The sequence below is a fragment of the Diabrotica undecimpunctata genome, chromosome 3 (assembly GCF_040954645.1).
Source record: "Diabrotica undecimpunctata isolate CICGRU chromosome 3, icDiaUnde3, whole genome shotgun sequence".
Lineage (NCBI taxonomy): Eukaryota > Metazoa > Arthropoda > Insecta > Coleoptera > Chrysomelidae > Diabrotica > Diabrotica undecimpunctata.
The window spans coordinates 90,984,091-91,001,017 of record NC_092805.1 but is presented as its reverse complement, the minus strand read 5'-3'; the positions used below and the strand labels follow the sequence as shown (position 1 = coordinate 91,001,017).

General features: G+C 32.1%; 2 protein-coding genes across 3 annotated transcripts in view; one reads left to right on the top strand and one right to left on the bottom strand.

The window, feature by feature from the left end:
* Trim9 (E3 ubiquitin-protein ligase Trim9) overlaps positions 1 to 15,896 on the top strand; it is a 396,351-nt gene extending 380,455 nt beyond the window's left edge. For both annotated transcript variants that reach the window (XM_072526279.1, XM_072526278.1), the window contains exons 7-8: positions 10,817 to 11,041; positions 14,275 to 15,896. In XM_072526279.1, coding sequence (XP_072382380.1) covers positions 10,817 to 11,041; positions 14,275 to 14,570 — 521 coding nt within the window. In that variant the 3' untranslated portion in view covers positions 14,571 to 15,896. The remainder of the gene's footprint in view (positions 1 to 10,816; positions 11,042 to 14,274) is intronic.
* Positions 9,737 to 16,927, bottom strand: part of LOC140437046 (uncharacterized) — a 126,873-nt gene continuing 119,682 nt past the window's right edge. The window contains exon 6 of the mRNA XM_072526283.1: positions 9,737 to 9,758. Coding sequence (XP_072382384.1) covers positions 9,752 to 9,758 — 7 coding nt within the window. The 3' untranslated portion in view covers positions 9,737 to 9,751. The remainder of the gene's footprint in view (positions 9,759 to 16,927) is intronic.

Sequence of the window (16,927 nt, the reverse complement as noted above, 5' to 3'; positions counted from 1 at the left end):
ATATCGACTGGAGAGAGAGTCCAGTCGAACAAATGAATTAATTATAAAACATCGCGACGTTATATTGAAATTTACACTGGTTAATTGCAAATCATCTAATCATTGAATTGTTATAAAATTCATATGTTCCGTAAAATAAATTCCAAATCTGTATATTATATATATATATATATATATATATATATATATATATATATATATATAGATGAGTGTGTGTGTAAAGAGTACATTACATATATTAAGAAACAAATGTATGCAACAAATAAAGAAAAAAGAAAAATTCTAAACACTGCCCAAATTACCGCACTATAAGCCCAATGGGACATACCCTAAAAGCGTTTTTTAAAAGCCATACATGCTAGAATATAGAGAAAGCTAGAATAGGATATTAGCGGAATTCAATTTGGATTGCGAAATTGCCTTGGCACTCGTAAAGCATTGTTCTCACTTGCGTGGATATGTATGCTTTTTATGGAATTAGCAGATACTTGATAGAAATTTTTATTCAATATTTTACATACAACAAAACACTGATTTTAATTTTCACATAATATAGTCAACTTGATAGGTTTCAGCACATTATTTATGTTTAAAATCGTATTAAACATCTTATAAAAATGTTTCTTCTTCCTTTTTATACATATTCGTTTTGGAGATATTTTCAAATCTTACATACCAAATATTTGAAATTTAAAGAATTTTCAGATGTTCCGTTACTAAATTCCTAAAACATTATTTTTAAACCTTTTTTTTTTATTTTTACAAATTCTTTTATTTTTACAAATGTCAAATCAAGATGTCTTTTTACTGACAATTAAATTGCGAACAATTTTAATTCTATCCATTTTTTTTATACAAACGAGACTCTGACAATGAGAACAGGCGGAATAACCTTAGATCGAAGATAAATGAAATGTTATCTTCTATGTCGTCGAATGTAATGGAAACCTACGATGAGTGAAAACAAATAAATAAAATCTTCAGGATGTCAACATCCACATATATTTCCTTTATCATGACAAGGAACCTCAAACAATGGTCCTTAGTTGCGGGCAAGTGTTAGATAAAACTTGATAATTACTCCGAAAACAACGAGGCAGATCATAGAAATGGAATTGGTTTTATTGTCCAAATCCAAGAACTACTATAATTATTAACATCTCAAGAAATCATCATAGTAATGGCCGATTTAAACGCAAAAGTTGGTAACAGTATAGTAGAGGGAGTAAGTAATATGTACGGTGGCTGTGATAGAATCGGACGAAAATATTAATTTAATTTTGCCGGGACGAAAATATGATCAAGAAGAACACCTTCTATAAAATACATCCTAGAAGACATTAGGAAATCTCCATAAGATCAACAGCGAAACAATCCGAAATCAAATTGACTATATTATTATTAATAGAAGATACCAAAATAGCAATACGCGTGTTGCAGAATATCCAAGAGCAAATAAAGCCCATGATGCCCTGATTGCTAACTTTTGTTTTTGTTGCATATTATTAACAGAAAGAATTAAAAATCGGAAATACAATATTCTTGACATGAAATGCCTATTAATACAAAAGAAAATAAAGACAGAAATAGACAGGCTTTGCCAGGAAAGCAATCTTAGCCAACACAATGCATGCAATAAAATATACAATACGCTTAAAAGAAATATGCAACAGGTTGAATATAAAACACTGAATCGTACAATAAAGACGTTAATAAAAGAAGCTAAGAAGAAATGGATCCAAAACGACACGAAAGAACAGAAAGATTTCACCAACAACACGATTTAGTTAACTCTCATAAAAAAGTAAAACCAAATAACGAGTGAATACAGAAAAACATCACGAATCAAATGAGTGGTCCATTGATCCAGTGATTCCAGAAGTGTATGCCGACATTTTAAAACAGGGCTATGTTAAACATATCTTTTTAATGTAATATATAATTCTGGCCAAATAAATTAGATTGATAAAAATCCACTTTTGTTGCCATAACAGAGAAAATAGCTCTCAAAGTTTGTGAAGATTACAGACTTATCAGTCTGATGAGTCAAAGGATATACAAAAATGCGACGATATAAGTGGAAATACATAGTTCGTTTTTATCAAAGGGCTTGGCACTAGAGATGCATTATTTTCTTTAAAGTTATTTGTACAAACGTGCTGTGTCCAAAGGCTTGATGTTTTTATATGCTTCATTGACTATCAAAAAGCCTTTGAGAATGTTAAGCATGAGCCACGCGTTTTAGAGCGATTATAGGAAATTACTTATATGCAATAAAAGATAAGTGAACAAAGTTGTAAATTTTGAAAAACTCAGATATCTACGAATAAAATACCTTACTTAAATTTTCATACCAATAAGTAGACACATAACTCACCCTCAGGATCTTTAAACTTTTCCAATTCTGGATGCTCGTAATCACTATTACAGCCTGTAGCTCATCCTAATTATAATTTATAGAATTAATTATCTTGTATTTAAATTAAATAAAATAAAGGAGTAAAATTCTATAAAATCTACCGAATGAGAACAAATGCCGAGGTCAAACAGGTATATAACGCTAGCGATGTCATCCAAGACATTAAATTCCAACTCCTAAACCCGACCTTGTCCACGACAGGGAGAAGGCTGTTAGGACGTCTACGAATGTCGTGGAGAGATAACATATCGTGAGATTTAAGAACAATGGATCTACCCTCCGACCCAACTATCATAGACGACAGTGTGAGATAGAAGCAAGTTGTACAGTCCGCAAAAACCCACAATGAGCTGTAGTGCTACGAAAAGAAAAAGAAGAGAAGTAAATCAAGTAAACAAGCTTATAAAAATATTTTTCCAGTGCATTCTGTATTTTGTAGAAATTTTTTAGAGGCTTTTAAGCGAAGCTTCTATATTGGCGTTGTATTATTTTTCTCTATAGTAAAATGCTATGGTATGTTATAATATAAATATGTTATCGATGCGCGACATGGATGATGACAGAAGTCACAAAACGAAAGCTGGAAGTCTTCAAAAACAAAGTTATAAAGAAGATATTTGGACCTATTAACCAAAACGGAGTATGGAGATCCAGATACAACCACGAACTCTACCAACTGTTCAAAGAGGCACTGATCTCAGAATTCATTAAACTTCAAAGGCTTCGATGGGCTGGTCATGTAGTGAGAATAGAGACCGAAAGATTACCCAAAGAGCCCTAGATAGTAAAATGCAGAGTTTAAGATCAAAAGGACGCCCACGGAAAAGGTGGAAGGATGAAGTGGTAGTGGACGCGCAAAATTTGCTAGACGTGATAAGGTTGGAGGCATAGTTTGGAGGAGACCAAGGCTCGATTTGGGCTGTAGCGCCATTTGAAAGAGAAAATGCTAAGGCGACCGTTACAGAAGTAGCGCCACGATACTGCGTCAAGTAGTGCTACCAAATTGCGTATTTCTATTACTACAAAACTACCACTACAGAAGGGCCTTGGTATCGCGCTGTAAATAGTTGGAAGAGTCCAGTTACGGGACGAGGAGAGTCCGTTATATATATATATATATATATATATATATATATATATATATATATATATATATATATATATATATATATATATATATATATATATATATATATATATATATATATATATATATATATATGTACACAATGTGAGTGAGATTAAAATCTCACTGTAAATGAGGATATCGGTCAAGGAGAAAAAACTATGAAAAAATTATTTCAATCTTTCAATAGAGAATGTTTCGTGCAGTAATTTCTGCACTTCTTCAGTTCTAATGATTGTAAAGTCATATAAAGATGTCAAATAATGTCAAATGCATAGGTTTAGATGTTAAAAAATACATTTAGTAACTACAATAAAATTACAGTAAAAACACATTAAAATTTTTTATAGATTTTATACAACCTTAAAAAAGTGCCAAAAATGTCACAGTATGTTACAGGAAAACAATATAATATAATACAATACTTCTATTCTATCGCTGATATACAATATATCGAAACATGAAGCCAGGAGAAAAAGTAGCTTGGTGTAATTAGAGCTTAGTAAACAATTTAAAAAATTAAAAATTTATTATAAAAAAAGGAAAGTTAAAAAAAGCAACTATTTTTGACAGAAAGCGCTCAACTATTACGACGAGAAAAACAAAAAATAATATGGCTTTCTATCTATGGAAATCAGACTTAGTACGAAAAATCAACTGATAACAAAAATACTCGTTAGGCAGGACAGAATAGAAAAGTCAAAAATTTTTTTATAATATAAATCTGATTAAAAGGAAGGTTGGAAATATAAGGTACCGATGACCATTGACACGAAATTGTGTTGGGGAACCTAGAATTAATGAATGTTAATGAAATGAATTGTAATATGAATTTATTTAACTCACCATGAGGTTCCTTTTGGAAAAGATTTTACATCGTGTGCGAAGTGTGAAAATTACTGAAGTTCTCGTTGAAATGAATATAGGGATTGAGTTTAGAAGTATCCAGGTAGAATTGATGCTAGCTACTTTTTTTCATAGAGCACAAAATCCGAAAATTTAAGCCATGTCTTGATCGGATTTGGATGTGCATAACTTAAATTAATGAAATATAATATTTAACTAGAAAGATTTTAAGGATTATCGATGTCAGTAAGTCTGTTCATGGAGTTTTTTTCCTTAATATGTGATACATTTCTAGGAAGGATCTCTTATAGAAATTATTCTGTTCCTAGAGATTTAATATTCAAGTCGATTTGGTGGTTAAGAGAGATAGAGTGAGTGATGAGAGCACAAGAGTTCTTGTTGCATCTGATGTCACTTTTATGAGATATAACACGCCCTTTGAGGGTTCTTTTTGTTTGGCCAGTATACTTCAAATGACAGTCTTTGCATGGAATGTTGTATACTACATTTAATTTCTCCCAAACATCTAAAGGTGTTTTAATACGTGAAAAGATATTTCCAACTGTTTTGCAATTTTTGATGCCTATTTTAGTAGATAGGGGTTTAAACAATTTAGTAAGTTTCTCTGTAACCTGTGGAAAATAGGGTAATGAGCAATACCTAGGAAAAGACTCAGATATGGATTCCTCATCGAGGTAAAGTTCATTGTTGTCAAGTATGTTATTATGAAAATCTCCCACATTGGTATAAGTCGGGTCAAGTAAGGACCTTGTAGTAGAAAAAAAGATATCTGTTAATAAGAAAAGTTGGATAAAAATTCTCAACTAATATAGTTTTGATTAACTGAGTGGCTTCCCTTCTGTATAAAGGATGTGACAACTTGTGAGTCCTTAAGGCTAATCCCTGTACGAGGTTGTGTTTGAATCTTTTAGGAGGAAAGGAATAATAATTAAGGAAGCGATTGCTAGCAACGCTCTTTCTAAACCATTTGGTTCTTAGGATATTGTCAACACCTCGTACAATTAACATGTCAAGGAACGGAATGGTGTTATTTACCTTCATCTCGCATAAGTGGGGATTGTATCCATTGAAGACAGAAAGGGTGTGAGTAATTTGATCAGTGGGTACGGCCAGGATCAAGTCGTCAACATACATCTTAACAAAAGGAATGTTGTAATCCAAGTGTCTGAGTCTATCTACGATAAGGTCATCCAAGACGAAACCAACCAAAAGGGGAAAAATAGAATATCCCATAGGGGTACCAAAAATCTATAGGTAAAATCTATCATTGAACACCAGATAGTTGATGTCAAACACCAACTTGACGAGTTCCACGAAGGTTTCCCATCCAAACGGGACAGTGGGGTTGGATTCGATTCCAGTGATTATGTAAAGAGGTAAGCACAACAGGTAAAGGTAAGTTGGTAAAGAGAGACACTACATCAAAACTTACTACTTGGAACCCTAAAGGTAGTTGGAAGTTGTTAATAAAATCACTAAACTTGAAGGAGTCTGAGATATTAATCTCATTACATGATTGTATGCTGTTGAAATTATATTAGCCAAAAAACGTGCAATGTTGCAATTAGGAGAATTAATGGATGATACTATGGGACGCATGCACAATTGAGGTTTGTGGATTTTAGGCAAACAGTAAAATCTCGGAGAGATGCCATTGTAATTGTTAAGGGATTTGGCTACAACATCCGTGATAAGATTGGATCTTTTTAAGTTGGAGATGTGGTTATTGATTCTGAAAGTAAACGTACTAGTGGGATTTCTGGGTAACGGTCGATAATATTGTTTATCATTCAAAAGTAGGTCGCTGAGATCCATGTATTGCTCTTTATACATAAGTACAGTGGTATTACCCTTATCATTTAAAAGAACCAATAGTTCAGGATGGTCTTTTAGAAAAGTTCTAGTTTCAATGTAGGCTCGATATGTAGGCTATATATTTATGTATATATATATATATATATATATATATATATATATATATATATATACATATGTATATCCGATATTCGTTTAAACCTGTTATAACTACTGTTTTAAATATTATTGCTTCACAAAGGTTTCAGAATGATTTACCATCATAAACATACCCATCACCATGAAAGTACAAACGGATTATCTACATAATTGATTACCTAAAGACTATGTATTCGGCGACAAATTCCCATAAATAACCCATTGTGAGAAATGAGCAGATTAAATATTAACATAATGGATATTAACGTAATGAAAGTGCTAGGAAATGGCAGAGTTAAGTGCAACACAACCACAACCTGTTTTACGCTAAAAGCTACAAAGGACAATATGTTTGAAAGTTATAGTGGTAATAAGATGACGTGGGAAGTGTAATAAACTGGAATATAAATCACTAATTTTCTGTGTAAGCTATTTCAATGGTTTCCACAGTACGTTTAATAATTTGTCACTTCGAAATACAGAAATAACAATAAATTTAAAAATATTTGTTTATATTGCGAATATTTGTTAATAATTAAATAGTACTTTTGAAATTGTGTTTAATTCTTGTACTTATTGAAATTTTATTTTATAAATAAAAAGAAGTAACTTTACTGTATCCTAAATAAAAATAAAAATTAACCATTTTTTATTAAGTAAAGAATTTTAACATTCAAAATTTATCCAATTATATTTTAAATTTGATGAAATTTTTTTTCACAAATGATATATCATCTACCTTATTGTCGGAAATCCTATTAGTCCACTGTTATCAGAACTTTTTTTTTTATAGTAACTGGAGAGATATATCTCATAACTCATATGATTATACAGCAATTGTACATTTATATATAATCTGTACAAATACAAAATTAATGTATTTTGCGCATGAAATGAGGTACTCAATACATACGCAAAATACATTTAGTTCTGGGTATATTTAGTGACGCAAGAAAAACGTGAGAGAGTGAGAGTATTTGTTTTCTGATCAGCAATTAATAAGGAGGTAGTCCCCAATATGATAGCTAATGTCAGCTACGTAGATACACCATTTCAAGAAATCTATTTCTGTACTTTTCTATTTCGTACGTTAGGTCTATGACTTATGTTTTCTGGTTAATATTTAGTCTTATTTGTAGTTCTGAAGACCAGCTGTCTTGCTATATCCTTGGTGGTCTTCCTGGAAAGCTTCTTTGGTTTGGTTTCTTATCTCTTACAATTTTTGTAATTATATTTTCTCGCATTCCCGTTACATGTTAATTCCAATGTTGGTCTTGCTAACATTATATTTTGTTATTCTATCTAGTTCCATCTTTTATCCCATCCTATAGATCGTAAAGACCTGATATCAGTTGTTCTTGGACCTGTTTAGTTTTTTTATTTGTATTAGCTCTTATTTTTATCGCGTATGTAATTTATATTGGTCAAACTCAGGTTACATAAACTCTTGTATTTGTTTTCTATGCTCTTAATTTTTTGTTGTTAATGCAAAATTTGAAATTTATGGTTGAATTCATGGCCTTCTGTAACCAAATAGTTGGCATATATGTTGAGTTAGTTTTACTGTTGACAACTGTTTTGTTGTCTATTTTTTAAGCTTCTTTCTGTTTGACCTTCTATAATTTTTGATATGTACCATAAGTGATACTTATATACATCTGAACATGATTTTGATTATTTCGATTATTAGAGTATATTAATCATTTTTTTTATAGTCCTCTCAATTAATAGATCTATAAACGTTAACGAACCAATCTATTATATTATGGCTGGGTATATTAAGGTAGACGGAACTAATGGGGTGTTTTTTTTAAGTAAGTTGTGGAATAATTTTGATTCATATCTATTCTTTTTTGCTATTTATTTAATGAGGCTCAGTTCAATAAAATAATTATCTTGTGGCATAGGAATATTTATCAACATGTGTATAATACTTTTGAATACTCCACAGCTGCATATATCTCTCATAATCCAAATTATTTGTTGAATGTCTGTTACTCTTAATTAAATGATGTAGACACATAATAAAACACAGTATTTTTAAAGCATACTAATAAACAACTATGAATTAAATCAAAACTATCAGGTTATTTGATGAAGTAAAACATAATTTTGAACTTCTCATTTAATTACTTGAAAAAATGGTCGTTATCATTTTTGGTTTTCTTTTTCTTAACAAAAATATATACAACTAAGAATTGTACTAATAAAATATATAGCAACCTTAATGTATTTTTCTTAGTTTTATGATTGTAGAAAACATTGTAGAAAACATTGAGGTCGCTGGTTTAATAATTATAATAATACGAAAATATGCAATATGTGATTGTGGATAAAATTAGTCGTGGATTGAAAAAAAGAAAACATTTGGTAAGACTTATGTCTCTACAAAGAAATCACTTACCTTTTGAGTATGGTGTATGATAGAAAGACGAAAGTAGCTTATAATCAAAGTTTCAGGGTCGCGACGCTGTCTGAAGAAGATTCTGGCAGTATACGCGTTCAACGAGTAGAAGTATAATCTTCAGCACTAGCCGAAGCCTTTGTAGCGTGAAGCCTACAACGGCATGATCTCATCCACGGTATGGTTAAACGATAGCCTACATCGTAAACTGCTCTTGGATGACTGTCAAAAGATGCTCTCCTTTGTAAATCTTGTTCGTGGTCCCACTAACTCAATTGGTACACTGTGCTAAGGCTTTTCTATAGCGGATAGTCATATCTTCCTGCTGGCTGCATCTGCGACGGTTTATACTGCAGGCATTTATTTATAGTTTCTAACATAGCGTGCTAGTTGAACTTAGCCAGACCAGCATTTTTGCGCTATTCGGCAAACAGTTGTCGCAATTCTTAACTGGCCTGCTACCATGCCGTTCCTATTCGATTTGGTTCATAATCGGGGCTCATTCGGTTGATATTCGAGTTAGGTTCTTTTTCGGTTCTTCTTTGGATTCTATTCCTATTCGGTTCTTATTCGGGTTCGGTTCTTTTTCGGATTCGGTTCCTATTCCAGTCTTATACGGTTTTTGTCAGATCTCTGCTATTATTAAAAGAAATTCCTTTTTTTTATCCTAAATGTTTGACGGTTCTTTCAAAATTTCAGCCGAACTTTTCAGCTTTCTGCCGTAATTCCGCTTTGGACAGGTGGTATATCCACGACCTATCATGGCACCCGTTACTGAGTCTGTGTCTGTCGTTGCTGGACGAAGAAGCATTTCTATTTCTGCTCGGGAGTCAATTTGTGACTGAGTAAAACGCAGGTTTTAATTAAAATAAAAATATATTTGGAACAAATAAATAACAAAATAAAGTTATGTTCAAACCAATAAAAATAAACTGCAAATCCTACGGCTACGACCTGGATGCACAGCTCGTTGATCAACTGTTTAATACCTGCGAAAATAAAATACAATTAATATCATAAAATTTAAACGGCAATTACGGCGTGTTAATACACACGCGGCGAAGGCGGGAAAGGACCAGTCAAAGGAATAGAGATGGGACGGGCCGATCAATACTCGGTCCGGCGAGAAGCAGAAAGCGACTAATCAATACTTAGCGAAGGGAAAGAACAGATCTATCTCAGATTAATACTCCAAGACCGGGTACGGAACTGCCAACAGATCAACATTCTAGCAGAAGCCGTTGTCCTTCAGTCAATACCCTAGGACCAGTGGAGTTCTTATCAGATCAACACTCTAACAGAACTCCGGACGGTTGGCCACCAGTCAGCATCCAGAGGCCCAGCGGAGTTCCCACTAGATCAGTACTCTAGAGGAACTTAATTCTCTCTTTTAGATCGTCGCAGGCTTTCCATCTCCTCTAGAGCGCGTCGATGGAAGAGGAACTTTTGGTGGGAGTGCGTATGTACGGAGCGCTAACGGGACGGAGGTCATGCACATGGTTACAATTTATTGTACTTTCTCTTTCCATTTTCGATTGTAATTTATCGAAATTAGCGACCAAACGGTTTTTACAAATAACTCTCAAATTAGTTTGTTCGATTAATGTTTTATGGCTTTAATATTACTATTTTTCCATTTATAACTCATTTCTCTATTTATTTCAGCTGTCAATAAGCAATTTTGTATTCTCAGTTATGATTTCTTGTCTTTTTGTCATTCATTTCATTATGTGATTTTTACAGTTATGTCTTTTTATCATTTGGTTTTTTTATACTTTTGTAAACTTTTTTTTAGTCTTAACTCTGTAAAATAACTTACTGTAACCAATAAATAAAAAAAATCTATGAATGTACCTACCATGGTACATTATGTCAAATATTGACATAGCTCATACATCCTTATAATATCTAGATAATTCCCATAGAACTGATAAAGCTCAGAAAGTGTGCGTAAAATCTGCTATTAAAGTATATTTTATTTTCCAATCAATTACGTATTTTGCAGTATTTCACACATCAAAAACTAATAAAAACTCCCTGATTTTAGTGGCGTGGTTTACATTCGATCCAGTCCTGTCAGGTCCAGGTTTGCAGTATTCGGAAAACAACACACGAGTGACAGGAGAAGGTTGGGAGCACCGAGTAGCTCTAGGGAGCTTGGGATTTAGTAGAGGGCTACATTACTGGGAGTTTACTATAGAGAAATATGATACCGACACTGATCCCTCTTTTGGAGTAGCAAGAATCGACGTGACGAGAGACAAAATGTTAGGTAAGAAATTACTTTTGAAACGGCTTTATTCAGGGTCATACTGTGAGAGATTACAGAGCATTAAATATGAATTAAATTTTTTTTGAATAGAATATCAATATTGATCCTTCCATTAGTATAGTGAATAAAATTCAATTTTTTTTTATATTGCTTAGTATCATTAATATTAAATTTCGATTCTCAATTTTCGAATTCTCGAATTTCAATCTCCAGTGTGTTCATAGGCTTTTGTTTGATTTTTTTACTTTTTGTATAAATATTTCCTGATGAAATTTTGTACGTGATGCACCTACGAAATCCAAACATACGAAAACTGATGAAAAATGAAATTGCCAAAAATCTAAAATTTATAATGGTTTATAGCAACAATATATATATATATATATATATATATATATATATATATATATATATATATATATATATATAACAAGCGATAGCAGCTAATGAAATTGAAATAAAAATGATTTAATCTTTTGCATATATATATATATATATATATATATATATATATATATATATATATATATATATGAAATTGAAATAAAAATGATTTAATCTTTTGCATATATATATATATATATATATATATATATATATATATATATATATATATATATATATATGCAAAAGATTAAATCATTTTTATTTCAATTTCATTAGCTGCTATCGCTTGTTCATTTCAATAGCCATATATATGACCTAGGAGGACAAATTCGGTTAACTTCCCGTGCTCCAATCGGTATCAATACAGTGTTATGACGTCATTAGTATCCCTGTTTCGACAGACAAAATTCAAACTCGGAAAGTCCAACGAATGTCTCCTAAATCTTTGCTACTGCAGAGGTTAGCGTACAGAGGTGCCATCTACTTTGGTGGCCATGAACTAAAACGATTTAATAATATCGTTTTCTGGTTTCTGGGCTACGATAACGTATACTAAGTGTTGATGTATATATATATATATATATATATATATATATATATATATATATATATATATATATATATATATATATATATATAGACACCGAAACATAACCAAATAATTTTGGGGTGAATTATCAGGTATGCGGTGTTTTTAGGGAATAAAAATATTTTTTTCTTTATGTGCGTAATTAGCGAAATATTGTGACATAACGAAACAAAAAAGAGTTTTATTTCCAATTAACAACAGACCACAAAACTGATAATTCACCACATTAACCATTAAAAGCTCTTGCCGAATTCCCATTATCCTTCCCCAACCATCTCTATCCAAGGCATCCTATTCTCGAAGATTTTTGTCATTCATGGCTCTTCTAATATTCCGATTCCATGATGTGCATGGTCTACGCGGTTTTCTTTTTTCTGGTAACTCCAACGAAATATTTTTATACATTAATTGAGAATAGACATTTTTAATAAATGCCCAAGCCTAGTCAAGGACCGTTTTTCGATTCAGTTGACCATTGTTTCTTATGCTCTCGAGTTCTGACTTCCTGACTTCGAGTTATTGCTTCTACTTTCTATTCCTAATATTCTTGAGCTTCGTCTTATATAATCTATTTCGACCGCTAAGGTTTAGAGGACCCAACTTCTTGAAGTTTTGGATTAAATATTGCAAAAAAGCTAAAATCAGCAACATTGCCTCGTACGAGGTAAATTCTCCAATCTCCCGCAACACCTAGACTTGTAGATAGAAAACGAGAACACCATTTAGTAAAACATAACAGCGCATGGGATATGCATCTCCTACGTCGATTTTTGTTTTCCTTACGTACACCCGGTTCATTTCTTATAACATAAACTCGATAAAAATACACTGACCTTTATAAGGCGGTGCATTTGTATCGGTTTTTAATAATGTGAACAATTTTTTGGTGGTTGAATTAAAAATAAAAGCGCATTTATTTAAAAAGATAAAAACAAAAAATATACTCTTATTGAAAATAAAAAATAATTCCTAATAAAATAAGAAATAATTCTTTATTCCTTACAAATATGGTTCAAATATTTGACCTTCTACGGTTGAACAGTATCCCAATCTGTCATAAAAACTTCTGCGGACAGATGTAAGACTTTCTGTTGTAACAAAATTTAAGACTTCTCTTATTCGGTTTTTTAGTTCATCCAAATTTTGGGTTCTAGCGTCAGGATGATCGTAGATGATGCTTTTTAAATGTTCTCAAAAAAGAAGTCCATGAGTGTAAGATCTGCAGATCGCGCAGGCTACTTGATATCGCTTGTTCCATTGATAATTCGATTCGGGAAATTACTGTTTAAGTGCTCCCTAATTATTCGAGCGTTGTGAAGTGAACAGCCGTCTTGATGAACAACCAAACATTCTCCAGATTTTCATCGGGAAGATTGAGAATAGCGGGAAGAACATGATTCTGTAACAAATGAAGGTGTACTCTGCAATTCAAGTTGCCCTCAATAAAAAATGGATCTATTATGTGGTCTCCTAAAATGATAGTCCAGACGTTAACTTTTTGAGCACGTTAAGTTCGGTAAACAAGACTTCTGTGCTGATTTTCCCACGTCCAATACCTCGTAGTAGAAGGATTGTGTCTCCCTACTAACAAAATAGAAGATTCATCAGTAAATAAAATGTTTTTAATAAAATTGGGTTTATCATTAGCCTTCGTTATTAGAGTTTCACAAAACTCCATTCTTCGAAAGTAGTCGTCTGGATATAGCAGCTGCGTTTTCGACCATTTAAAATTCCTGTAACCGTGCTTTTTCCATACTTTCTTTCGTTACAGTAACATTGCTAACATCTAACTCTTTAGTAACGCTTCTACTTGAATGTGTTGAATCTACCTCGATTGTTTCACAAATTTGTGTATTCCTGTATTCTCTTTCCTTAACTTTTTATGGCGACACTTCTTGTACGGGACATTTTTTGCAATTTTTGCGGCAATCACAACTCTCAAAATTTTTAACAACATTATGAACTGACTGTACGCATGGAATTGGTCTCCTCTCAAAAAAAAAACAGAAAATAAATCTACACACTGTTGTCCAGAATTACCACCATAAAACCATTTTTTTATTTAAACTTTTTCTGTGGGCGTATAAACAGACATGTGCTTATACAAAAATAGACAAAAATAAATTAAAATTATTGGCGACGAGGTAACGGAGATTCGTGGAAAGTCGACGGCGCGCAGTGTTGCCATTTGTATATCCAATTTAAAACTTAACGTACTGTAAATATTACAAACCAATAAGACATGTAATTTTTTTAGGTAAAGACGACAAAGGCTGGGCCATGTACATCGACAATCAACGTTCTTGGTTTCAACACGCAGGAGCTCACGAACAAAGAGTCGAAGGAGGCATTCAAATCGGCTCTACCGTAGGCGTCCTTCTAGATCTAGAACAACACACTCTATCTTTTTATGTCAATGAAGAACCTCAAGGAAGCGTTGCATTCAGAGACTTGTACGGAGTGTTTTACCCTGCCGTTAGCATCAACAGAGGTGTCAGCATTACCGTGCATACATCACTAGACCCTCCTTCCGACTTAGATGAAACACAATAAGACTGAATAGGTATATTTTATATTAAAAAAGAAGGATGGGGGTAAAGTAACGGCCTACTTTACCGACACAATCGTTGTATCTATTTTTTACTTTAGGTCTAATTGTTTATTTAAAATGTGATTGTCGATGTTTCGTGGCATGCATTTGGAGTAAATGTATTTTAATGTTATTTAAAAAATACATAAATGTTTTTTCTAAAACCATTTTCTATCTAGATTAAACTTAAAAGTTTTACCCTTCTTTAATAGAAACCTAAAACGTTTATCTTTCTTTATATTCTAATTTTTTTATCTAATTTGCTTTACGCGTTTCTTCCTAATTTTAACCATGTATTTCTTTAGTTATATTTTACTATATTCCCACATATTCCCATATTTGTACGGATCTTATGTACTCATATTAAATTTTATAGACTATCTATCTCCATTCATTCTCCAATACGCCATCTATTAAACTCTATATTGAATTTAAGGTTAAACTCAATTTTCTTAACTCATACTTTTTTTCTCGTAACCTGCCCAACTATTTTTATATTTAATCTTTCATGTTATGTCCTAATATATGTGGACTTTCCTTCCTTTTTTTAAAACATCTCCAAACATTTGGGTATTACTTTTCTTGTTTCCTTTATTTTTAAATACATTTCGCTATTATTGGAACTTTAAATTACAACACTTTTAAATTTCGTTGTCGCGACATCTTTCTTCTTTCCTCATTACATCTGTCTACGATCTTTTCGTGGATTATAATTGGTAGTGTCGGTAATTATCTTCATTTTTGGTAATATAAGATATTCAAAATTTTTAAATTTATAATAAGTAACAAAGTAAATAAAAAATTCTAATCCTTTCTTATTTTCAAAGCCACTGTTTTAATATTCTATATATTTACGATGTTTTTAATATTCCCTTTAGATACAAATAGATATACACTCCTCAACAATTGGGCATTAAGTGTTGACTGTTTAAATTGTATGTGTCAGTAAAAATCATGTTGACATAAGAAAAACTCACTGAATTGGTATTCTGTTACCTACCGTACCACATGAATAATTAAATAAATTTTACGGAAAGAAATATCACCAAATTAAATATTGCAGATCTTTTTAATGCAGACTTTTCTCTTGAAAACTCTTACTCTATTTGGAAGGCTCCTTATAAAATAATTGAAAAGTTCTGAGGTATAGATAACTGTCCAAATTACTTGCCAAATGATTTAATGTTTGTTGTGGATACTGGATCTCATTTAACTGCCGCCAAATTGCAGCTCCCCTAAAACTCCTTAACCAAATTTTGTAATGTTTTGTGTGGTTGTTGGTTAAACTACCTCGTCATTTTGACTCATTTATGTTTAATAAAATGCATGTCTGATGAGCATTCTCGTTATTTCATGATATTTTATCCCTCCGTTTACAATTGTCGCAGGGTGGGGAGAGGAATTATCTTTTATAAAAATAAATCTTTCATTTATTACACCAAGAAGCACATTTATCAACTATTTCAACCTGTCTCTATATATAATAAGGCAACGCGACCATTAAAACATATTCTTCCCAATACATAACCTCATCCACCACCAATAGCCTATTTAGAACCCATAGTCATATGATACAAATAGACTGATCGCTGCAATACATTACAGTCACTGTATCTTTTTCTAATGGGCCGGATTTATCGACCACATGACCTTCCCATTGGTCTCTTAGATCACGTGGTCAAAAAATCCGGCCCATTGGAAAGATATGCAGGGACTGCTTTGCATCAGTTTTCTCTGTCGCACTGGGGTATTCACAGAATAATTGATAATAGTCAGGCAACCTAATTAATACAAGTATTGAGTACATTTCTGTTTGACTGAAGTGCCTATCATTTTAAACGGCATGCCTGAAAGTTTTTGTACAGGAGACAACGAAATGGTAATTTCTGTTCTGTTGTAAAAGACATTCATAGCTTAATAATATAGAGCAATTAGCAATTTTTCAAACTTGGTTGATTCTTACCCCTTCGTGATACAGAGCGATAAAATGAATACAACAGCTCTAGACTTATATCCTAACGATTGAGCAGTAGCGATAAATAAAAAGATTACAGCATGGCACTATTATCTATCAAAAGAAATCAATGCAGTGAAAAAATTAAGATTTTCCAATACTTTATAAATATTTCTTTCTTGCTATCTGTTCAATCTGATGTATATTAAATTAGGTTTAATATTTTTGTTGAGGTAAGCTACAATTTAAGTTTAAAAATAAGTCTATTTTTGACGTTTCGATTTTTACTTCGGAGATCGTTCTCAATATACAAAACATTGATAAATTAAACAAATTTTGTTTTTTGTTACTTAGGTACTATTGTTA